At 36.5% G+C, this 26,782-nt stretch overlaps 1 protein-coding gene across 2 annotated transcripts in view; it reads right to left on the minus strand.

Moving 5' to 3' along the window:
- PCDH9 (protocadherin 9) overlaps window positions 1-26,782 on the minus strand; it is a 672,648-nt gene that overhangs the window by 219,309 nt on the left and 426,557 nt on the right. Inside the window, exon 3 of one of the 2 annotated variants that reach the window (XM_059493279.1) lies at window positions 18,491-18,566. In XM_059493279.1, coding sequence (XP_059349262.1) covers window positions 18,491-18,566 — 76 coding nt within the window. Of the gene's footprint in view, window positions 1-18,490; window positions 18,693-26,782 lie in introns of both variants that reach the window. The other variant, XM_059493278.1, reaches the window with a different exon arrangement.

Consider the following 26,782-nt stretch of genomic DNA (forward strand, 5'->3'; position numbering starts at 1 on the left):
TTCTGAAAGTTGCCTCAGTGACATGACAGAATCCTCTGAAATGCAAATATATATACATTCAAAACATCATTAGTTTCTCAAAATTTCATTAGGTATAATCAAGAAGAGTTATGACACCTTCTGCCACAATTCCTCACATATGAGTGTATGGTAATGTCACAGAGTTAGTATCTGACAAATTTCTCTTATAGGTAAGCATGGCCTAAATAACTAGAGAAGATAAAACTAGAGAAGATTCAGGAAGATAAAACAGAAGCTGAGACACTGAAAATCTAGAAAGTAAAAAGGTATAGGATTGATTAAAATCTGGCCATAATGTTTTAACTGGTAAAAAACTGAATAATATTTTTCTCTAAAGTCCGAGGCTACTCTCCTAGGTAACTGGTTTAAACTACCACTTGTGGTGTGTTGGCCTTGCCTTGATATTAAACGCCCAACCAGGCCCTCTCTTACTGCTTCTCCTTAGCAGGACAGGAGAGAAAGTAAGATAAAAACACTTTTGAGTTGAGACTGAGATGAGAATAATGATTAACAATTGCCACCATGTGCAAAAGGGGTGATACTTTGAGAAAATAAAATTTGTTGCAAATTAAATTAGAGCTGAGTGGCGAGAAGCAAAGAAAAGAGAAACAAAAGCTACACTTTATACTCACTCACCCCTTTTTGAGGCTCAACTTCAGTCTCTCATTCCTGACTTGTGAATATACTTGCTCTGGTGACTCCTTCTCCAGAAATGCAGAGCAGTCTCTGCTCTGAATCCTGGAACATCTCATTTCCCTCCTTCACTGACCTGGGAGTTGGTAGCAGAGTTTCTCCTATTTTTCCTCACTTCGTACTGCCAGACAGTGTTTTTTACTGCAGGTGGTGTGTTTTAACCTTAAGCATATTTTCTGCAAGATGCCACCTCCTTGGTGGCAGGGCTCAGCTGTGCCCTGAGGTGGGTGCTCTGGAGAGAGGTGGAACCAGCTGTGCCCAGCATGGGGCAGCCACAGCTGCTCCTCACAGTGGTCACCCTGCAGCCCCCACCACCAGCGCTAGGGCACCTGCACCTAATTCTTACCTGTATAATCCTGGAAACCCACATCCAAAATACATAAGTAATGAAGAATAAAAAGGAGGTGAGCAATAAAAAATATTAGGTGAAGAAGGTTGAAATGTATGAGCATTAAGCAAAATAAAACTGCAGGCTTGTTTTGCTGCATAGAGCTGGCCCGTGTAATGGGGAAGAGACTCTTTCTATATAGTTGAAGAGAATTTTCATTTATTGTTCCAATTGTCAAGATTAAATGTGAAAAATGAAATATTTATCTTTTTAAAATCAAGTTGAAACACTTGAGCCAGAGAGGTTAAAACAAGTTCATGAAACAATCACACAAACAATTTAAGGCCATGATTTATTTAGCAGGTTCAGAGTGATAATGAGCAAAACCGCTAATCAGTGCCCACAGATATTAAATAATAAATTCAATAGGTCGAAATGGGTATTTGTAGAGCAGCAAATGTTAGTCTAATGATTGAATTAATCTTCATGCAGAGAAATTATTGCATGCCAAATTTGTTTACCACATAACATGCTAATGATGATAAAACTGGTGGGTCTTCTTTACCCTTACAAATTAAGTGCTACTTGGGAAAAGTTGAAAGGGCATCAAGTGGCAAAGTTTTGTAAGAGTCACATGAAAAGATTGAGCAAACAAGAGACAGTAAGAGATAAGGTACTTGTTCTGTATTGCACTTTGAATGGCTGAATATAAATTACTGGATTAGTACAGTTTATCAAAGAACCTATTTTGTAAAACAGATCTAGAAATAAGCATGGGCTTCATAATTAGCCGATCATTCTGGTGCTTCCTAAACCCACTTTTGTTGGCTAAGGAGGAAAATCTGAGTAAATCTGTGCACAAAGGCTGGAAGTTCAGACCTCTATGCTAATTAATGTGGTTGCTTTTTGGGCTTTTTTCTGATCATCAAAGGTGCTTACAATGATAATTAAGGACAATTTTTGTCAAATGTCTTGCCTAAAAAGAACCTTGGATAAACAAACAGACAGACAAATGAAAAAAAACTACTAACAATGAAAACCGTTGCTTTTTTCTCCTTTAAAATTATTCAGTATCTATTATGAGGTACAACCAACTGTTACAGTAGAAAGTGCTATTTTCAAATTGCTCACAGTTTGGAATTTTGATGCACAGATGAATGGCCCAGTTTAACAAACCTTTCACAAGGCAGATTATCAGCAAAGCTGACTCTCAACTACAGAAAGAAGTTTATTTCCAATTATTTATTGAGGGGGTGGCTATATGTTAGTTTGCTGTAGGTATTTTGTTTTATATATTTTTTAACTGGACATTTCTCAGCTATTTTGAACTGAGACTTTGCTGAAGTATCATCCAGAGACATACACTTGGCTACACTGATCGACCCTTTTTGACCGTGACAGGCCAATTCAAATGATCAAAACTGTTGAATACACTCCATCAAAACAAAACTAGGGCTATTGAGGTAGGCGCTATACCTCTTTAACGTCACTTATGTGTTCCAGTGAAAAATAGATTTGAATTTTTTCATTGAGTAAAATAATTTAAATTATTAAATGAAATTAAATTATTATTGGTGAAAGGCCTAGGAAATAAGTCCTGCGAGGAGTGGCTGAGGGATCTGAGGCTGTTTTACCTGGAGAAGAGGAGTCTTAGGAAAGACCTTACTACTCTCTACAACTGGAGGCTATAGCCAGATGGGGGTCAATCTCTTCTTCCAGTGACTGAACAATACCACACTGTTCTGATCTGCACCAGGGGAGGTTTAGGCTGGACATTAGGAAGAAAAGAGTCATTGACAGAAAGAGTGATTGGGCACCAGAATGGTCTATACAGGGAGGTGGTGGAGTCACCATCCCTGGAGGTGTTCAAGAAGAAACTGGACGTGGCCCTCAGTGTCATGGTTTAGTTGACATGGTGGTCAGTCATAGGTTGGACTCGATTACTTTCTTTTCTAATCTGATTGATGTTTTGATTCTCTAAAATGATCTAATTATTTAATCTGGCTAAGGTGCAAGATTTGCTAAATTTTCTTGAGAAAAAACCAAACGCACACAACAAAACATTGCTTTATCATCTTTTTCCTTAGACTAAATACACTATTCTATGCCTGACTTGTTAAGGAGATTCATATGTGTATCACATATTTTGATTGCACATGCAATACTGAATGGAATGTATAGGACTTCTAAAAATTTGAGGAAGTAATACTGCATATGACATAAAAAAGAAAACAAAACCACCAAATCCCTGTTGCTAGCAGGAATGTAGCAATACTCAATACCTTTCAGAGATGAGTTTTAAGTGCTCTCAAATATTACAACAGGCACTGCAACAGTTTACCATCACTGGCTAGTCCAGACATACTACTCCAATTTCATAGCCTCAGCCTAGTTATACAAATTTTGATGGGCAACCAGATAAAAAAGTAGAAGACTGCTGTCAGTGTACTGCCAGATTTGTGTGATGCCATATTACTTGTGGCAGAATACAACACTGAGTAGGCTGGCATCTTGTAATAGGCAAACATTTGACAAGACCAAAAAGGAAGGAGGCTGAATTAAGCAATATGGCACTCATCTTTTCCCCTGGTTAAGCACTCTCTTTCTCAATTTGGGTTGTTTTCCAGATTGTTCTGGAACTTCACAGTCTTCTGAGGACAGGCGTTCTTTCGTTCAAGTTTGCTCAGTTGACAGAATGATTCATGGACATTTTTGAGCCATAAATAAAAGAGCTTTCTAAATTTTAGCAGCACAGAGCTGTTCTAACATGTTTCAATGTACATGGAAGCATTACCTATAGCGATGTCAGTCGCACAGCTCTCAACTTTTTCATTCACAATGCCCATGCTGTCATGCATAATCTATCCAGCTGGCAGTTTACCTGACACCTTCCAAGCCATTCTTTTCTCTGCTGCCCCAATGACACTCATCTAATTTCTCTCCTTTTCTCTCCCTATACTCATGAAACAGAGTAGGCAATATCAGCAGTCACTTCTGGACATGATCAACTGGGAAAGGCATTTCATCTTGTCACCAACCTAAACATATGGAATTCTAAACAAAGGACATGGGATATGAAAAGACATTAACATACAGTGCTACCAGAATTTATCCTTTCAAAATTAATAAATTAATAAATACATACAACAATTGAATTAGATTAAACAGAATAGTAGAATATACTTTTTGTCAAACAAGCAAGCAAGGGAGTAATACACACAAAAGGACACAGAAAATACTCCTCTGAAAATGAAAGACTGTGGACCATGAGTCTCTTTTGTACTAAAATATCTTCCAAAGCATTAAATTGCTTATTCTTAAGTGATTCTTTAAATTTTATTGTGCTCTTATGAGGATTTTTTTTTAATTATTCATGCATGTTCTTGTGAATGACTCTTTAGCCCAAAAGAAAATAAAGCATGTAAAGAAACTTTTTTTTTTTTTTAACAGCAAAGTACTTTATTAGAAGGCATAACTCATAGGCTATGGATTGAAGTGTGAATAGTGTTCAATTTGGGTTAAAAAAATCATAGAATCATAAAACCATATAACAGAATATTCTAAGTTGGAGGGAACTCACAAGGATCATTCAAGTCCAAATCCTGTCCCTGCACATGACAATTCCAAGAGTCACAACATGTCCTTGAGAGCATTGTCCAAATGATTTTTGAACTCAGACAGGCTTGATGCTGTGACGACTTTCCTGAGGTCTCTGTTCTAGCTTTATGCCATTTGAGTCCTGTTACTGGTCAAAAGAGTGACAAGATTGGTACCTGCCCCTCTGCTTCTGCTCATGAATTGTAACTGCAGTGAGGTCTCCCCTCAGTCTCCTCCAGGCAGAACAGACCAAGTGACCTCAGCCACTTCTCAAATGAGGAATTTCCCTGTAGACACTTCTCCATCTTCATGTCCCTAAAGAGACTATTTTAGTTAGATTTCTCAAATATGAACTGGGTGGCCGTCCTATGCCTAACACAGTTGTCCAGATATGCAGAAATAGAACATGTGAGCATAGCTAGAATTTCTTTAAAATGTGGCCCTGAGAGTCTGGTAAGACTGCAGAGAGTATTAACAGAACATAACCACTGATGAATCAGCTTATTTTCAATGATGTTTATGTTTAAAATCAGTCATGCTGTTTCTTTAAATGCTGAAGGGAAGTTGGGTAGACAAAGGTCAGTATCATTAACATCTAGATTGTCTGAATATCTCTGTACCCTAGTGGAAAGTGTTATATCTATGCATGTCTGTATGCATAGATATGCATATATTTATCTATTACAGCTGTCACAGTGACCTATATTCATCTATAACATATGTTACATATTCTCAGTATTCTGCAAAATGTATAATTAATATGTCTCCAAACAGTGTAGCTGCTCATGCAAGAGGGATTCATATTACTAAGTGCCTATTTACATCTGGAAATATATGGTTTCCATTCATAATGAAGTAATAATGAAGGACAAGTATGTGTACTATATGAAAAATTAATCAATATTAAGACCTGGAGTAATGGCACAAAGAAACTATCTTATACAATTCCTTTCATTTCTTATGAAAATAAATATATGAACTGTGAAACTATAATTCAAACAACTAATCCATTGTGGTGTGGATGATTATTTTTAAATCATTTAGTTTCTCTTCTGAATGATCCATGGAATCTGCACTTAAATCAGCTGAAAAGGGCAGCAGGGCAGGGAAATTTTTGATTACACTTTTAATTTCACAAACTAACCTACAAATGACTTTAAAATTGCTGGTAACACTACGGTATTACTAACCACCTACACATTTTTATTGAAAGAGTGTAGCTACAATCCATTAGTTAATGACTATGCTGAGCTTGCCAGATCACATTCACACTCCTAGCAACTGTAAGTGCCAGGGTTTCAAGGGCCTTGGAATAACACCACCAATTAAAACCAGCCTCTTTTGTTAAATTTTAGAAAAACCAAAACATTTATAAAAAGAAGAAAACCCCAAAACACTAAAATTGTATTGGCTTCTCTACTGAAAATGAAATCAATTTTGTATGCCTTGACTATGTTACAGTGTAAGTCTTTGGAAATATTGAAATATGCTCCTGTATATTTCAAGTACATTTTAAATAGCAATGACTTAATGTGCTTTTACTAATAAATTTCTTTCCCTTAAATTCAGTAATTGGCTACTGCTCTTTAACGAAAAAATATTTTTTAATATTTAGTAAAAGTTAAACATCAAAACTGGTCAATTACTCCATCACACTCGCTTGTCAATCATATATATATTTTACAGAAGAAAAAATGAAGGATGTGTAAAGTGATAAACATCACACCATTAGGCTCTTGGATTATAAAATATGCAATTATTATGAAGTTGAGAAGGTTTTTGCTTTTTCCTAGTTATTTTAGATGAATGAATCATTTATAACTGATGTTTTTGCTTGATATGTGTATGTCTTCAATAGTTATCGCCATGACACTATTTAACAAATGCAGATATGGAATAGAATAGTTCAGTACAGTAAAGTAAAATAATTAAGTTATTCAATCTTTCTCAATGAACTTAAACACATTTTTTAGATCTTGAAGACAGATCTTATCTAAAAGACTAGTGGAGCATATCACCAAAGAGCAAAAAGAATCCTTCCCCTACATAGCAGACACATAGAATTTAATTTCAAGTTTTGTATTGAAAATGACATTTTTGTGTGGTTTTCAGAGTGAAGAACTCAAAAAACACCATGCATATGCTGGGAATATTTGACCCCGAAGTACTTAGATGACAGTTCAATAATGCAGATTTGTTTAAAATAATAGGTGAGTTGTTTCGCGTAGCTAGAAATATATCTTACTAAATAGCAAGATAACATTAACTTGCAGGAGTGTACTTCTGACATTAATCTCCTAATCACCTCTACTTGACATACTTGTGAAGAACTCTTGGAGTACAAGGATGGGATTCCCTTGGAATGGAATGAAACAAATTCAGTAATGAATGGGCATTCAGCCCATGGTCCACAAAAGTCGACGCTGCCATGGAAGTACCCACAGTAACCTCTGTGCTCTCAGCACCAGTTCTGGATCTTCACATCCAGATCTGTTCCTACTGTGCTGTGTGATACTTCATTGTGGAGCTACAAACTCAGATAAAGGTACAAAATAAATATATATAGGTATACACAAGAAAATGCTTTTCTACCTTCTCACAACGGTGTCTAGATGTTACTAAATAATTTTTTGTGAGTTTTTTGGTTGATTTTTTTTGTTTGTTTGTTGGTAGTTTTTGCTTGTTTGTTTTTTAGTGGTGGGTTTTGTGCTGATGTAGCATAGAATTTCTATTGAAAACTTTTTGCCAAAGCTGCAAAATTTTCAAACTGTCCTGAATAGTTAAAGATTTATTTATGTCTTTACCTATATTTTATTTCAAGATGGGAACAAACTCCAAAGTTTTTAAATGTTTTGGAAAAAGTTTTTAATATATTTTCCTTTCCTTGCCACCAGTAATTATGTCCTAAATTTAGTTGCTTATGTTGCTACCATGTCTAGATGGATTCTCGGTAGCACACAGGCCTCCACCTTGCAACCACAGATTAAAGACATTTAAAATGCAATGCACAGTCAAAAAAAGGTAAGTATTCTACTCTTATTTTCCTTTTCCCCACTTATCTTAACATGTATTTACCTGGATTAGTATGAAAGGGGATAAAGCTTTACACTAAGAAATTATTCAACTCTTATTCCTATTTCTAGAATGTTTACTTTCATGGCTTTTAGACTGCAAATATAATTCCTTATTTTTTTCCCCATCTACTTAATTCATCTTTCCTCCCTCTTCTCCTCCTGTTAAAGACAAACAGAGCAAATGTATGTACAAAACCACAAAATATTCCTTGCAAAGGCAATTATTTCAAAGAAAACAGAATATTCATTATCTACATAGTATAATTTTCAAATTTTATTCAGAGAACCTCCCTTCTTATGCATGGATTTCTCCTTAAAAAAAAAAATGCAAAAAAAAAAAAAACCACCCCAAAAACCCAAACATAAAATCTGAGAAAATGGAAAAGATAAATTCATAACATAAGCATAATAAAATTAATAAAATGAACATCTACTTTAGGGACAAGTCTAGGTCAAACCTGAAGACACTTTTGCATAAGATTATTTCTTAAGATAGCACACTTTTTCTTCCAAAAGATTAGATTTCCTTCCCAGAAAGTGAAGCTTTCTAAGATATTTGCTTTAAGGAAGGAACTCCTGGATTCGAATGTATCATACATATATTCTCTAAGAGACCATCAAAAGGCATCGTCTGCACTTCAAGACATGCTAATTTTCAAAATGACATGAGACTTATACTTCCCTGTCAATATTTGGTGATTGTTTGGAGGAAGGAAAACTGATTAGAGAACAGAAATTATTTTACTTTTAGAAATCCTTCCTTAGAATTGTGCTTTTAAAAGGTATGATGTTTTCATTTCAGTTATACCAAAAAAAAAAAAAAAAAAAAAAAAAGAAAAAGAAGGGATGGAACTGGTATTTTTATTTAATTAGCACTGTAAAAATGAGGCATAAAAATTAACAATGCCCTTCTCCTTTGAAAAATGTTATGTGTAGATAGATAAGAAAAACTGATAAATCCTCCAAAACATATGAATATTCCCTTAGCAACAAGAACAGCTGAGATTCATCTCACACAAAAGGTTGGATTTGTGGGAATCAACTAAATTTAGGTGTCTGAGCTTCCCCTATACACAATGTCAATCCCATCAATATAGTTTGGAAAACTATGCCTCTCACATTAGATGCATCTACTACACATTCATCAAACACAACTGTCTGGGTGTCTAGTCTCAATTATGATAATTTAGGTCTCCACTGACAACACCTGGATCTCAGACTCTCAGATTCACATCTATCTCCAACTCACATCTGAATGAGTCACAGATGCATCACAAGGTTACACACATGGCACCTGCACTCACAGCTTTTTGAATAAATCTCAACCTAAACCTAGCTTCTACTGTCTAACCATCAGTAATGCCAGGTAAGAAATATCCTGGGGTACCCAAGCTGTTCAGACGTGGATGTCAAACAGGAAAGAAAGGAGTGCAATTAACAAGAAGTAGGTATTCAACCAAATGCTGATGTATAACAAGTTTCTGAATCCTATGCATATATTTTGCAGAGCTAAATCCAATCCAAAAGGTCTTTGTGTGAATTTTGTGTTTGAGCTCCTATTACACTCAACAGAAATATGGTGAATGGACTCTAGAGTGAAATGTAACAAACTTTGTATAAGTTCCTAGTTTAAATGAAAGTTTCTGTGCTCAGTAAATTAAAAAGGGAACTTAGACACTTTGGATAAATATTTAGATTTCTTCATGTAAGCATCCAAATTCAGGGTATCTAATATGAAGCTGAGTTCATCATTAATTTCTAGAACTAACAGGGGTATTACTTGATTACTTTCTACAGCCTTCATTCATAACCTATGGTGTGATAAAGGCATTATTTTACAAGATTTACTTGATCCATTTCAGGTTTTACCTCCGGGGCTAAACCAGAGAAGCAATGAGTAACCTGGACTGTACACATTTGTGTTGATTTGTGTACTGTGTATAATACTACACCAGATATCTTACCATAAATTTACAAGTTAATACTTGATTTACCTTAGAGAATACAGGTTTTTCTTTTCTTTTTTTAGTTCACATCTGCATTGCACAATCTATGCATGACAAATTTAATAATTTATAGGATTTCAGAATCATAGAATGGTTAACTTGGAAGGGAAATCCGGTGAGGGTTTAGTCACACCTCCCTGCCCAGGTCAGGAAGTTACCACGACTCAGTTGGAGAAATGTCTTTTTTGATTTCCAAAATATCCATGAAGATTCCACAATCTCTCTGGGAAAATTGATGCAGACTTCTATTGTTCCAATAGCAAGAAAATGTGGTGGTTCTTTTTTTCCTTATGTTTAAAGAAAATGTCTCTCTATTTCAGTTTGTGCCCAGTTGTCCCATTCTTTGATTTGGTACCTACTGAGAAAAGTCTGTCTCTCTCTCTGCTCTCCTTCCTGCACCACATCAGGTATTTGCACACATTAATTAGATCCTTGCTAAGCCTTTCACCTCTCCAGGATGAACAGTCACAGTTCTCTCAGCACCTCCCCATGTGACAGATGCTCTAATACCTTAATAATCTTTGTGGCCTTTTTCTGGACTCAGTCCATATTTCCATTTTCCTTCCACACTGGAAAAGCCAGCACCGGATTTGGCACTTCAGTTGTGTCTCACCAGTGAGGAGTAGAGAGGAAGGAACTTTCCCAACAGCTTGCTGGCAGCACTTTTTCTGTTCCAGTTCAGGAGACTGATTTCTTTTCTTCAAGGGTGTCTTTCTGGCTCATGGCTGATTTGCTATCCACCAGGACTCCCAGTTCTCTCACTGCAAAGCTGTTTTCTAGTTGTCAGGCCCAGGACTGTGTGGGTGCAATGAGCTTATTCTTCCTCATTGTTTTATAAGTTATTCCTCTCATTGCAGCCATCAACAATTCTAATTCTACTTCAAATTTGTAAACATTTAAAGGCTGAAATTAACAATGCCATGCTGAATTCAACACTTTATTCTCAAAAATATAATCTTTCTTTTTGTCAACTTGCCTCTGGGAATAGGAGTTGCACTACTAAGACTCTATTAGTAAAAGAACATGTACCATTGGTAAATTAATTGTAATTTCAAGGTAACAAGGAGTCACAGCTGTCACAACAGTAACTTCCTATTGTTGTGATTGAAGTCACAACACTAACTTCCACTGAATTTCAGAAACAGCAACCTCAAAAAAATCAAACAAATATTTCTACCATAATCACACTATCACACTTTTAAAAGGTGAATTGTGTCAAACACAGTTAGGTGTTAGATCACCTAGAACGCTAAAAAAAAATCTTTCAAATACATTTCATGATGATTAAAGATATATGTGTTCAGCCATGCTTTTGACTTTAATTTCCCATGGAAGATCTTTAAATAGTAGAAAAATCTTGTTTAAAAAGTATTGTTAAACATCATGTTCATGATGAAAAAAACCCCCACTCAGATCAAAACAATGACTGATAAAGAAAAAGAAAAATATTTTAAAACTGTGAAATTTAGAAGACTTATGTTTTATTTTTCTTATTCTGAAAATATATATATATATATATATATATATATATATATATATATATATATATATATTACTGGACAGACATTGTACCAGTATTAAAATACTACAGATTCAAGAAGACTTGAGCACTGCATTTGAACTATGGACACCAAAAACCTCTTTTATCAAATAAAAGCCTGATTCAGTTGAAGTCAGTAAGCACTGTAGTACTATTTCCTCTGTCACTGGAGATCATTAAATGAAGAAATCATTCTGTAACATATGCTGTAGATACCAGCAGAAAACACATGCTTTTTTTAGGTTATTGGCTAGGATTTCTGATTTGTATTGTGCAGGATGCTGTACTAGTCAAAAAAGTCCCTTGGGCCTCAAAACATACTTGCACTTCTGGAAGTCAGGTTTCACATTGACAAAGGGTGGTACAGTCACACAGGCAAGAGGTAGAAACTGAAAAGAAATGCTTTCAGACTGAGAATACAACACGAGCTTTAATATTCTGGTGAGTTAACCTTAGCTGCTGCCAGGTGCTCACCAAGCTGCTCTATCACTCCCCCTTCTCAGCAAGATGGGAAGAAAATGAGATGAAAAAGCTCATGGGTTGAGATAAGGACAGGGAGATCACTCACTGGTTACCATCACTGGCAGAACTGACTCAGCCTGGGGAAGATAAATTTAATTTATCGTCAATAAAAACTGGAGTAGGATTGTGAGAAACAAGAAAAACAAAACTAAATACACCTTTCCCGTTACCCAACCCATCCTTCTTCCCAGGATCAAATTCATTTGATGCCACTAATTGGTGTTAAGGGATATGAAAAGGAGTTGCAGTCAGCAAGTAAAACTTTGTATCTGCTGCTCCTTCCTCATCATACTCTTACTCCGGCCATCATGGGGTCCTTTCCCAGCAACACATGGGTCCCTTCCACAGTGTGTGAGCTTCCAAGACAGGACTGCTCCAGAGGGGGCTCCCCGGGGGCCACAGCTCCTGCATGTGCCCTTTATGGACTGCGACTTCCTTCAGGGAGGGCATGCCTACCTGTTTCAGGGTGGGCTCCTCCGCAGGCTGCTGGGGGCACCGCCTTCCCCACAAGCTGAGAGAGAAGCTATTTGCTGTCTGAAGCATGCTCTCTACCTCCTTCGTCACGGACCTTAGTGTCTACAGGTTTGTTTCTCTCACATTTTTCTTACTCCTTCCCCCCAGATGCTGTGCAGCTTTGGGCAGCAATGAATCTGTTTTAGAGCCACTGAGAATTGGCTCTGTCAAACACGGGGGGCAGCCTCTGGTGTCTTCTCAAAGAGACACTGTCTGCAGCCCCCATCCACAACCTTGCCATGTAAATCCATATAAAACAAGTAATCAAACACCAGTGGAAATAAATCACTGGACTATTTTATCACTGGAATATTTTGAAACCTCAGTTTGATTTAAGGGAAGTTGTGTGAAACACTAAGCATTGTGCTATAGTAGAGGTTTGACTGGATAATGGAGTCACTTTGAAACCTAAAAAAGTCTGTGACTGTCTGCAATAGATCTGGGCTTGCTGTGATATGAAGAAAAGCCTTGTGAGCAGAAAATACTTACAGGAGAAAAATTACTCTTAATTCCTTAAGTCCCTTGTTTTAACCTGGCAAAAGCATCTGAGGTTTTAAACTCTCCTTGGTATCATCAGTGACAGCAGACAAAGGCACCAACTTTCATCTCATGTGGAAGCTTCCCCTCCCTTTAATCCTCTAACCTTTGTCATAGTCCCCTGCCCCATGTGGCCTTTTCATCTAACTGCTGAGGACCTGCAAGTGCTCTTCTCAGGCAGCAGCAGCTAGGAAGTTTTGGAAAGTTATCTGTTCCTCTTGGAGAAGCAATGAGACTAGTTCCCCTCCTACAGCTCATTCAATGGTTATGGCCTCCTGATTTACACTCCAATTAGCATTGGTGTGCAGAGCAAGAGAGAGTAGAATAGGAACAGATGTAGCACAGTGGCTTTTCTGAACCAAGACAATTTTTAAATCCTCACTGCAATGAGGCATCAAAGAGATGTAAAGAGATAGCAATCTTCTAATGCCTCTCAGATTTTATTTATCTTTTTAAAGTCATAAGTGCATGGGCTAAGATTGAATTCAGGCTTCAGACTATTTTATAGCTCTTCTGTAGGCTAATTCACCAACCTGACTCCAGTTTTTCTTACTCCTGCTTGCCTGTAGCTAAATGTGACAGTGTTAGATTCTGTGTGAGGTATGAACTCGTGTTTAATGAAATGGAGGATGTGACTCAAAGGCAAATGTTCCTATTTTAGTTCTCATAGTCTCATATTATGAAAACACAGGAATAACTATGGATGGCAAATTATCTAGATCTAGGTATTAATACAGTAGCACATCTTTCTACACCTTAGGCTGTTTAGCTATGGACCACTCCAGTATTGCCAAAGAAGAAACTTTGGAGGCAGCAAAATGAAAGAGAGGATTAAGCAGAGGGTATGCCCTCAAGGTTAAACCATCATCACCCACTGGGTGTAATGATAGTGATACTGTAAAACCAAAGCTCTTTGCAGCAGAGGCTTAGCTTCTCCACATGGGACACTATCGTATGACCAAGTGTAATACAAGGCAGTCTTGCCATTACCCTGAACTTTAATCATAATTAAGCCACTGCCGCAGAGATATTCCTACTTATTACTGGAATTAGAGTACCATTTAACACCCCTGACATTACTTGACTAAACTGCCATAGTAATAGGTTTATTAAAAAATGTGAACTCAGGTATTTATCAGCCAAATTTAACCACACAGTTTTTATTGCACTGGAAATAAAAAAGCTATCCACAAACATTATTACTGAAAGACAGCATTATAACATTACTTCCAAGAATATGGAATTGCATTGGAAGTAACATAGGACAAAATAGAATGTTCTATTTAATTTTGCTAAATAAAAACGTGATCTTGAAACTAGTGTGTGTGTTACAATTTTTGCTACAGCTACATGTTTTTTATGAAGCTATTACTTTGTTGATATATATTGATACTACTCATTAATGAGGTGTAGAAATTAGGCAAACATTTACTTAGCTTTGTAAACATGTATCAGAAGACATAAATATTATATTTCTGTCTGGTTTAAAACTGTTGGAATTATTGCATAGATTCATCCACAGTGTGCAGTAGGCTTTCTCCCTAGAGCAGTTCTAACACTCCACTAAATATATGCTATTCCTCTTTATCTCTTTGAAGAAAAATGAATCACATCCACAGCTTGCAGCTATCAAAATGTGATTTATCAAGCATTTTCATGAAAATGCATTTTTCTCCTTCCTCACACTAGGAGGCACATTTTTACTTTGTACAGTTCTATTGCACAGCTCTGCTGCATTCAACTCTTAGATACGTTAACAATTCCAGGCCAAATTTGAGTCCCTGACAACCTTTACTAAACCACAGTGAAAGAAGAATTCTTCACTAATCAAGTGGATTGTTTCTTCATGCTGATGAAAACCACACTTATAGTAATGAGAAGTAACCATCTGCACCCAACTGCTGGAGAACAAAAGCACAGGAGTTTTTTTAGCAGTACCTGAAAAAATAATTCACATTAAAGTACATCAGAGACCTGTACAGTTTTATTGCAACTGATAATAAAGATGTTTGTGTTAAAAGTATACTTCCTGACATGCACATTTAAAACCATTAGAAAGCAGGAATTTTGGTAATGAAAGATGTTTTAAAGTAGTATAAGTAAATTCAATTTTACATTGGCCTTTTATTTTTACATCCTAAAAAAACTGGAATGTTTTGTAAATTCTTATCTGATATACTAAGAGATAAAGAACTTGTATGAGATGATAGATATTTGGAATATATTCCTTTTAAAAGGAATCAAGAGTATCAAGCTGCAAATGAGACAAAAGTGAACTATAAGGAGTTGTAATTGACAGGTTAGCATCAAACTCCTCTGACCATCAATAATACTGATCAGTTAACAATAGAGAAATACAAAATATATATTAGAAAAATCAATACAACCCTCAAATAAAAGACCTAAATAAAGGAGAAGTTAAATAAAGGTTTCAGTGATGCAAACCAAACTTGGACTTACATCTCATTACGAAAGATTTCATATTTCTATCTTGTTGCCTTTCTCTCATAGCTACAGTGACAGCGTGTGGCTGACAATGCTAATATTTGGCTTCTCTCTTCATTTCAGTTTCACCCGGTGTGAGAGATTTCTGTTTTCAGATTAGCTGGATGAATGTACTCTCACTGTGTGTGTTTATTTCATTAAATCATGTGCTTGTAGTTCTTGTGTCTCTGTAGAAGCTAATGACTGCAAGTAAATATGGCATTAAGGTTTCTCATACTCTTGTGTAAAAAGTTAGCAAGACTTTTACCACATTTCTCCCCCCCTATTTCAGGTTTTGAAGACTTGGTCACTCTTCAAGTATAATTAAAGTAGGACATTATTTTCAGAAAAAATGGCTGTGTTTTTATTCACGTAACTTCACAGTGTACAGTAATAACCCACACAATTCACTGAGCATTAAAGTCATTAACCAAAATTGCTCTCAGCATGAGGCAAGGACTTTACTACCAAGATTAACATCACATTCTCATGAACTGAAGAAAAGTTTTACTTTGAATGAACTTTCATAAAAACACAGTCGAACGAACCTGTGGCTTTGATGTAGAGGTCATTTGCAAACATTCCCAAAAACACTGTTCTTTCTCTTCAGTTGAAGCATTTAGAATAAAAATATTGTTATGCAACACTCATCATCCAAAACTGCTAGCAGTACATGTACATGATAATACTACAACTCTCCACTAGGGCTTTATTCCTTACTTTATAGTCGTATCTTTCACCTCAGCATGTCCCAAGTATATTCATAACCAGCAATCCCTTAATTAGCCACTGAAACAAAACTACCTCTACAGTTCAATGCAATTAGGGAACATTTCACTGCAATAGAACTAGAAATTCAGCTTAGGAATGTCAAGGAATACAATGTTCAAATGATACTATATATTTTAACCATGAACACATGTAAATACCCACAAAGTAACTTTGGCCAATACCAGACAGCATTTTTCTCTTCTGAAAATTTTCACAGCATCTTCAGTAACCATAAACTGCTTTAAATCTTATTTCACATCCCATTAAAACTTGGGCCTACATTAGCAAACTAACTTTTAATATAGTGTTTAGGCAATAGCTTGATACTGATTACAATATACAAGTTAAAGCCATCTAATGAACAACATGACTCTCATCCTGGCCTGGATTTTTCTAGAAAAATTTCTGTCACAGTACTGTCAGTTCAGTACAGTTCTGTCACAGACCATATAATTCCTTTCTTAGTTTGTGAGATTTGATGAGATACAGAGTGCACTGTTTCAATATCTGGTAAAAGCAAAAAAAACCTATACTTCAATACTTCACTAATAGTTAATATAGCTTGATGGTTAGATTTTATAAATTTGACACAAATTTAGCATTCCTAAGGCTAAATTAGGTGTAACTACAAACATATTAAAACTTTTCATATAGCTTTTAAGAACACTTATTCTGACTAATCTTCTATTAGTGTCTATATTAGGCATGAATAGATGATCATGATTAATATACTGTGTTTGCACAATGTGTTTAACACAAAATTTCCAAAACTACACTTTTAATAACTTGCTATAAAGTTTGCTAAGCCATTTTTTTTCCTAACTCTCCTGGAGGACTTTTATGCTGCCTTTTGAAGGGATGTACAATTCAGAGTCTGTGAAGCCAATGCGACAGTGCCAACATGCAATGCTGCCTTAAAAACTTCTCTCTGATGTTGTTAAATCTTTCACAAGTCTCATACGTGGTCAGAGAATTAACCAGATAATTCCACTTAAGCTCCTCGCTTGCTTAAGCAGACATACATTCTTGTTCCAGTCAATCCACTCATTGTTGCTATTCTTTTATCATTCTTTGTATTTGTACAGATTAAGGGTTTAACATCATAGCTCCAAAAACATTTCTGTTTTGATAAAGAGAAGAAAATGCAGGTGTCATATCCAGGGGAGGAGAAGAGAAAAAAAGAAAAGTAGAAGGAAAATAGAGGAAAAGAAACCAGAATGCAACTCTCAGTAAAACATTTCAAATTGTTTCTTTGTAGAGTGTCATCCAACACAACCTCTTGGTCTTCCTATATACATATGAGAGAAATATTTCCAAAGTCAGTATTCCACAGTTCATGTTGTCATCTGCCATGATGTAAATGTCATCATTCAGATCCAGCTCTGCCCAAATGAGGAGATGGACCTTAATATTGTTCATCAGATCCCAAGGCCACCTTCTCTCCTGGTTTGTACAGGCCCAGTGACAACTTAATCATCTATACAAAAGGGAGAAATGCCAAAGACAGAAACTATTTCTTATTTCTATACTCCTGGGATGCAAGAGGACTCAGGTTCAATTACCTTCCAAGAGCACAGATAGATTTTTAACCTTTGTCTCACAATCTAGACAAAAACCAAGAAACTTAAGAGCGGTGCAACTTCCCTCTCTCTGTTTTCAGTATGTCTGAGTCTCCACATTCCACATTGCAATGTCAAAATACTAATCACCCTATTGGTTAAGATCTTGCTTCAGTTTTTAGTTCTCTCACAAAAGCACAGCAATAATGTAAATGTATTATAGAGGAGGATGGAAGAGAAAGGCAGAAGTTCCCAAATCAAATAGTTCATCCTTAATATTTGTATGAAAACCTGTATCTGACAGTTCCAATACATCATGCCATTCCAAGTTAACAAACAAACCCTGTGATTCTTAATGTTAGAACAGGGAATTTTAAGGCTGTTAAGAAATTTGGGTTCTTTCAATTTTTCAGTGCTTCACTGATTTACTGACTTCTCTGTTAGTCTAAAAGACAGCGCAACCTCCATGTCCTTGAACTTAAATTGATATTTAGAATGACTTTACTAAAACAAAGTCTAAAGCTAAATAGCTACAGAACTGCAAACATCAGGAAAAACTTGTTACCTTGTAGGACATCCTTCTCCCCTGCTGATATTACTTACTGTGCAATTAGTATGAAGCTATTTATTCTACTGGATCTACTTTTCTTTCCACAGTCAAATTACAACATGAGGCACATCAGGCAAACTACATTATTTCCAAACAATTCTTATGAGCTAATATGAACAAACATTCATGCACGTGCTTAAAAACCTCCCTACCATTGCAAAGCTCAAAGGGATGAAAAAGAAAGTACCAAGTTAGCAAAGCAACTCAGATAAGCAGAGATAAGGAGGTGACTCACCCGAGTTGGGGTCAGAATTGCCATCAGCTTCAGTCCTCTTGTCCGGAGAAGCCTGGTCGTAGAATTCGTCCTGCGGCTGAACCAGAGGGAGAGGGTGTGAGATCAGGGTTCCACCACCCACTGGCTCGTGGTCTCCCAGACCACTGTCACTGCAGCTTTCCTGGGAGCCATCGGGGAGGTGAAATGTAACACGGCGCTGGGACTACAAAGAAGAGCACAGGACACACTGATTAGTGCTCTTCTTTTCAGTTCTCTTGATTTTTTTTTTTTTTTTTAACTTTTGACATAAAAATAGATCCCTGGCAATGCTTATGAAGCAATTGCTATTATCATGTTTGCTTGCTGTTTGTTGTGGTTTGGTTTATCTTTCTTTCTTTTTTCTTTTTTTTTTCTGGCTTGCTTTTAGATGGGAAATTGGCCGATGGGAGAGACAATTTTCAAAGGTCTATCAAAGGCCTATATGTGCTCATCCATGAAGTAAACTTCTTCTAAGAAATTAATCAGTGGGAAAGTAGGTATATTTCTAATAATTTTCAAAACACAATCTATTTAAAAACTTCTCTCTGAGAAGCAGAAACCACTAGAAACTATGTTATGAAAAGCAAATGAAATTCAAAAATTTAATAAGTATATATTTCTGAGGTTAAAAACTGTATTATCATTATTCAAAGTGGAAAAAAAAGACATCCACCAAACTAAACAAACCCATAAAAATGGTTTTCATCTTTTGGGAATAGTAGCATGAATAAATAGCTGTCTATATTTAACTGATAGCAGTCATGTACCTAAAATGGATAATTAAGATTGATAATATATGTGTGAATTCACAGTGTTCAGCAAAGAATCACAAAATGCAATGACAGAATAAACAATTATCAATTTGGTAAGAGAAATAAAAATAAAACAGCACAGAATTTGCACAAAAAAACACAGGGGCGAGAGGCAGAATTACACATTTTACTGAACTTCTTAAAAAAATAAACCTATAGCCATTTCAAAAGGAAAAAAAACCAACAACAAACAAAACCTTCAGTGTGCACTCAGATTAGTTAACTGTTACTGATTTTGAACCTCTCTCATCTGGAGAAATAATCTGACTTTTGAATTGTGGCCACAGAATGATACAGTGATTCCCCAAGAGCTTCAGAGCTGATAGCACCGCTGCAAATTGTTTAGCAACCATGACTGTTGGATTCATGAAAGGAATATTACAGGTTTTCATGGATCAAAATACTGCATCTTTGAAGGATTGGAAGCAACTAGTTTAAGAGTACCTCAAGAGAGTGATTAAATTAAGTTAAGCACATCTTCCCACCAAAAAAAAAAAAATTGGCAGCTTCAGTGGTGTGGTTTGTTAGATTAATTTAGGATAAAGTAGAGATTCACAAAGTTTTTCTTAAGCATAGTAACTGTTTAGTTTAATGGCTATTTCTCATCAATATTAGTAATCTGAAATTTATGAGGTATATCTAAGCTAATGATTCGAGATTTCTACAGAGCCAGAAGAGAAGGAAACATTTGGAAAATACTACAACAGGTATCTTTCAGTAGTTAATACTTTTTAAAGTAGTTAACATCAAGTGTCCTGTATCCATCCTGAATCAGCATCAGGCCCCAGCTTTCCCTTTTTTTCTCCACCTTTTTTCATTTTTCTTTTAATGAGAAAAAACTCAAGTTAATACTACTAACTGTATGTTTGCTTATTAAAGACTATTTGTTAATGGTAATTGCTACCATTTTATATAATGATCAATAAAATCTACCAGGTTTCTTTTTATTCATCTCCCTTGGGTGGATATAGTTGATTAAGTCAACTTTAGATTACTGTGTTATTCAGTATAGAAATAAATATAGTACTATTTGCTCTTGGCTGTGATTTTATAATTAGTATTTTGCTTTTAAGTTCCTTTTCTAGCTTTAGGAATAGAATCCAGCTGTAGAAAACCAAATAGATCCTCTGAGTCATTGGATGTATTCATTACATCAACAGATAACCTAACTCTAAATGTGTCACTAAGAAAAAACTTCAGCTTACACTTTGTTACTTTCTCTTACAACTTTTTTGTTCTGGAACTACCACCCTGAACAATTTTTAATTGCTATCCCATTCTTCCCCTTCAATATGGGCACAATAGAAATGTAGCTAACTGCATAACTTAAAATCTTCTCTTTCTGCAACTACTTTCAGAAATATAAAATTGGAGATCTGTTCTTCCAAACTAAGAATTTATGTTACTATCAAAGTCATCAAGTGGTAAACTTTTCTGATCCATCTCCCAACACCGACCCCCTCCCCAGGTCATGATCTGAGGAAAGGAGATTGCTTTCATTTTTTTTAAACCAAAAAGACACTATAAGAAGACATGAATGACTGAGAAATTAAGCCCTAAAATAAGGGAGGAGATGACAAATTAAGTTTTAGGATCTGCAAAGTAATAAAACCCCTATAACTAATTACCTAAATAAATAATTTTAAAATGTCCTATTTCATGAATTATATAGGAAAAGTACTGATCTTGGGTAACAAAAATTCCTCATACTGGCCAAAATCCACTCTCACTCTACACTGACAGTGACCAGTTAGGCAGTAAAATGACCCAAGCCTAACACTTACACTGGCAACTTCTTTGCTATTAATTTTTAAAACCATACTTTAAATGGTGAGAGAAAAGTACATTGTCTTGCCTTTCTGAGCCACTCTAGCAGAATGATCTGCTTTGGAATGTCGTCAACTAAATAATGCCTATTTTGCAAGCTATCATTGGTGGGCTGAGAGATGCTGTCATGTGCTGGTTTTGCCATTGAATTATGCTGAAAGCAGTCTGACTCACCATCTCCAAATGAAGATCCTGATAGTGAGGTAAAGATTTGACAGATAAGCTGCTAGGAGACCTGGAGACATATGACTGGCAGTCAATCACTATATACTGTAGAAGTCCAGTCCACTTGCACACAGTTGGGTTCCTCTCCCATATTCCTTCTTAGAGTGTATGAAGTTTTCTCCTTTGAAGTGGGGAAACCCCTTCAAGGATACTCATTAAGGCTGAATTAAAGAGATCTGCCCATGAGCATTGGTGTGGTGAGTTATATCAAGCTTTACTTTTTACTAGCCTTACTTAATAACTTTGATATAGTGCACTATACCTATACTATACACTGCTAGTAGCTTTAGCTTTTACATTCTGTAGTAAATAAATCTGATTAAGATATTTTGTCTAATCATTTATCATCTAAATAATAAATTATTTCATTTCATTATTATTTATAGAAATGTATCTGACTTGCCATCATTAATCCTGTGGGACAAAGTTACTTAAACCATTGACAAAGTCTGGGGTTAAGACTGGATCCAGTGACAGCTAAACTCCTCTCTGAGAAGTTTAGAAAGCATGGAGGCCCTTTCTGCACCCCATGACTCAACAGCAGGGCTTCTCTAATAAATTTTCTCTGAAATTTCCATTCTCATCCACAACAGCCGACCACTAAGGAATCCACAGATCATTACAAAGGGTTATAAAAAATCTAAGGGTCATATAAACAGTGACCCAGTTCCAGAGATGATGGATGGACAGCACGAGGTCCACAAAGAAATTTTAGATTAAATTGTGGTATCAAAACAATGAGGGGAACAAGCCTTCTGCAAAAAGAGACTCAAAGCAAATGTTTAAACTTGGGCATATTAGTAATTGAAAAGAAAGTCTGTCCTCAATGTATTGAGAGTTTAAAAGTGTCAAGTAATGTGATATGTGGTCACTGCCCCCACTGCCTGGTCCAGAACGCTCCTGCCTGGCTGTCAGAGCCCAGCCTGGGATTTCTAGGCTAGGAAAGCTGCTGCAGTACCAAGACTGAGTGTGTAACACAGACACACACATGGACACTGATTTGGCCACAGCTGTGGCTACACAGCCTCAGATAAGGCTCTGCCCCAACAGCCCCCCATTCAGGACTCACAGCAGACACAGTCACACAGGCACACATCCCCCCCTCGTCTTGAGCTGTCAGAGGCAGAAAGTCACAAGTGCAGCACACACCCCTCACCCCCCAGGTTCACAAGCACCTAGCACCAGCACAGGCCCTCTGCTTGCCCAGAACCCCTGCCCAGATCCCAGTCCCCCTTTCTGACCCCACATGTCACCAGCTGCTTTCACGGGGGGCTCACTGCCCACATGCAGCACTCTCACACTTGTCCCACAGGCAGGCCACACTCATGGGTCCTCCCCAAACACCAGCATTGCCCCACTGCCTGCCAGATATCCCCACCCAGACCTGGGGCTTCCTACTCCTGGCTGGCCCAGCTTGGAGTTTGCCGGTGAATCCACACCAACACACCATGCACAGATGGCTTGGGCAAGGTACACAGACTCTCCACTGGAGGCAGAACACATCACAGGATGTGGTGCATGGTCCAGATCCAGCACTGAACCCCTCACTGATTGTTCACTTAATTTTTTGTCACCACCACAGTAGAGACAGGAACTCTTCTTTCAGAAGAAAATCCAATATGCTTACACTATGCTCATGTTTATCTACTCACTCATGCAACAAAACCCAGGTTTGAATTCGTTTTACCTAAAAACAGATTCAAGTTGTTTTGAGTAATGAGGTTTATAGTTGTTACAACACTGGGACTAATGATAACAAGTAATTACAAGTTTAATTACACTACAACATACGTGGGATTATATAAGCATGAGGTAAGGTTATGGTTCAGGTCCCAACACTTGGCCAAAATTCACATATAAAATCTGTGACACATTCAGTCATGAATAAGCATTTGGTGGGGAGGAATAGTGATCTTCTTCAGGTCCTGAAAAAAATTCAGTCCTTATTTTTAATCAGGAAATATCACCTCATTTTTATGTGAAACCCAAAACTGAAATGTGAATTCAGTCAAAGCACTATAATTTTACCTGTGTCAAAGCAACTTCAATATATAGTTCAGAACAATTAGACTCAGTGGGGTTTTTGAACCTGGGCTGAGTTTAAAATTCAGCAAAACAATCTTAGGAATCATTCTCTTTTAATCACCTATTGCAGCAGATTCCATGAAACTCCTCTAGGTGAAGCAGGACTTTATACCCACAAGAGAAACACCATCTCAGATGGTGATAATGGATAGCAAACTCCTGGGTTGGAAACAGGACAGTTCAAGTGTAGCAGCAACACTTTTTTTCCCTGTTTTCAGACCAGGTGGTCAGCCAGCCAACACTTTTTTAACATAGTAACAACCAAATTATGTCAAATCAAAGGCACATGAAACTGGTCTGGCTCCTTTTTTCCTGCTACAACAAAGTCAAATAGGTGCCTAGTATGTTCTAAGAACTGTAATTTGTGAAATTACAGAACACAAATAATAGCTCTGGTACTTGAAAATGCCAATAAAAATAGCAACACAAACTCTGGTGTAGAGATGAGGAATGGATGGCAGAGGATGGGGACATTCTAACATTACTGATCAAGTACAGAAATTAGAACTTGTGTTTGACTTGGCATAATACATTTTTCTTTGTTATTATACTTTATTTGAAGATACTGAAAACACTTAAACTTATATTCGTGTTGCAGCTTGTCATTTTTCTTTCCACATACTCTCCCGTTCTATTTTTCTCAGTCCTTCTTAATATGAGGAATTCAGTGGTGCCCAATGTCAGAGCAGGTAATCATGGGCACAAACTGAAACACTGGAGGTTCTGAACAACAAGAAACTATTTTTACTGGGAGGGTGACTGAGCACTGGCACAAGTGGAGTAGATACACTGTGTAGTCTCCCTCCTTGGGGATTTTCAAAAGCCATCTGGACACAGCTCTGGACAAGCAGTTGTAATTATCCCTGCTTGATCAGGGGGTTCACTAGACACCCTCCAGAGGCCCTGTCCAACCTCAGCCATTCTGTGATTCTGTCAACTCTAACTGAAAATAGAAGACAGTATCGAATTATTTGATGCAATTTCATATTTTCCCAGAGCTGAAAACATAATTTTGTCCTGAAGTACTTTATTTTCTACAGCCTTAGCTGTATAAAATATATTCCCATACTAAAATTTCTAATTTCATCCATTACAAATCTATGGCTTTGGAAAAGTTGCATGGAGCATTATATTTACAATACTGAAGTCCTTACACAACCAAAAGAATTGGTAGAAATTGTACCTCAGTAAGGATTTCTAGAAAAGGTACTCCAATACTAGTGAGTTTAAGGCATTACTCATGAGACTAAGCTTTTTCACTGCTGCCCTGTTTTCCCAGACACACTCACACATGGATAGAAAGTGGGCTGCAAATAATGTAAGGTATTTTGTTGACCTGAGTGATAAAAGCCTGAAGTACAGGAAAAATCACGCCATGTGATATCAAGTGTTTGAAATGTCCTGTGGCAGGTGAGTTATGAGCTGTGTGGAAACAGAACTTTAATGTAGGAAGTGTAAGCACTAAGTTTCAAAATTGTTCCCTTCTTTCCATTGTGCACTAGCTTCTAAAATGCATTTTATTTCCAATTATGTACTTGAATCATACAGCAAGTTACAGAAATCAGTATTAAGAGGAGATTTAGCTTCTTTGTTACTCCAAAAACCAAACCTTCAAGCTTTGTACAACTATTGTATTGTTTTTGCTAATCAGGGATCCCAGAAATAATTATACTATTGTTCCATTGCTGAATGTCTCACAGGGACAAATTTGGCAACAGATCCTATCCATTGTTATAAACCAAGCTGTAATTAAAAACACATTTCTGCACTGGGTAGCTGGAAATAGAACCTGCTGAATTTTAACCAGCCGAGTTGCATTTTGAGTTTACAAATTAGGTACTTTAAACTTTTTCACTCAATACAGTTGTGAATAAAAAAAGTCATGATTTCTCTCCTTGATTTCCAAACAGGAAGAAGCCACTAAAAGATCCAGTTCACAGCAAGACAAATTAAACTTTAAAGAATGGGATGTAGGTCTGTATATCGGAATATATATTCAAGCATGACATTTTTTTAAATTGTAATTGAAATATTTTTTTCAGATCTGGAGGTTTTGCATCAACAAAAACTACTTCCCTTTCTTTTCTGAACTATTATGGTATACTTTGTGTTAAGATGATAAAGAAATATTATGAAAAAAAAAACTTCAAAGAAAACATCCTGGGAATATTTTCCTTATGGAAAGATTGCTGATATGGAGGCTTAAAAGTGAAACTTGAACAAACAATTTACCTTTATTATGGAAAATAAACAGAAGAATCTATACCTGACATAATTTACTGAAACTTCAGTCACTAATAAAGAAGTCAGAGGAGAAGCATATTAAAATAAAATCAAGTGTAAACAGTAGACAAATGTCCTAAAAAGCCTGCGGGATGATTAAATGATGATTATGGAGAAGGTATTGCTTGTGCACAAGTTTAAGAAGATGTTGTAAAGACACAAGAAAAATCTATGCTTAATTCCAAACATCTTTGTGGAAGATGTCTGTTTCATAAAGTTTGTTCCTTCCAGGATCAAAATAAAGATTCCTATTTCATGTACTAAAACACAGATTTTTTTTTTTCTTATGAGATCAGGCCTATAAATGAAGACCAAGTCACAAAAACAGATTAGTAACAGTTTCAACAAAACATATCTATGTTTGTATTTGCTCTGCAGAAAGAACTGGCAAGGTCTTTGAATTAACATATGGTTCCTGTATCACTTTGTTTTATAAATAAACAATGATTTGTTATATTTTGCAGTTCTGATTGACTTAGTGAAAGGCCCCTAAAATATACAATCCACATTCTATTCCAGTTTGGAAAGATGAGTCAAGGACTGTTGCAGTGTGTCTCACAAGAAGGCCACAAAGCCGCTCAAACAGGGCTTTGTCCAACTCAGCTCACTGATACACACCTGCCACTTTCATGTTTCACTGAACTTTGTAAAAAGAGTGTAAATCTGAGATAAAATAAATCTACTTTCTTTGTAAAAGCCACTCCTGCTTTTCCCTGATAAACTTGGCTCAAGTCTGTGTAAGTACAAATTGTGCAGTAGATCCCTGCAATTTGCTAAGAGAAATAGAGGTATTTTTTCTTGGCTGCTTCTAAACTAAACTTCCTCACGCAGTCCCCATGGTAGTCCTTATTCAAGGATCCTACTTGCAGGGGATAATCCATTCTCCATGCTCATCTTGATATCTTAGCCACAGAACCAAGATAATGGAGATAGATAGGGTTTTGGCCAATCTTTCAAGCTAAACTAAGAATGAAAAAAGAAAAAGCAATTGCTACAGCCTCTTCATGCTACTTCTTCATACCATGCTATCCATATAAATAGC

This window comes from Ammospiza nelsoni, chromosome 2 (genome assembly GCF_027579445.1).
Source record: "Ammospiza nelsoni isolate bAmmNel1 chromosome 2, bAmmNel1.pri, whole genome shotgun sequence".
Lineage (NCBI taxonomy): Eukaryota > Metazoa > Chordata > Aves > Passeriformes > Passerellidae > Ammospiza > Ammospiza nelsoni.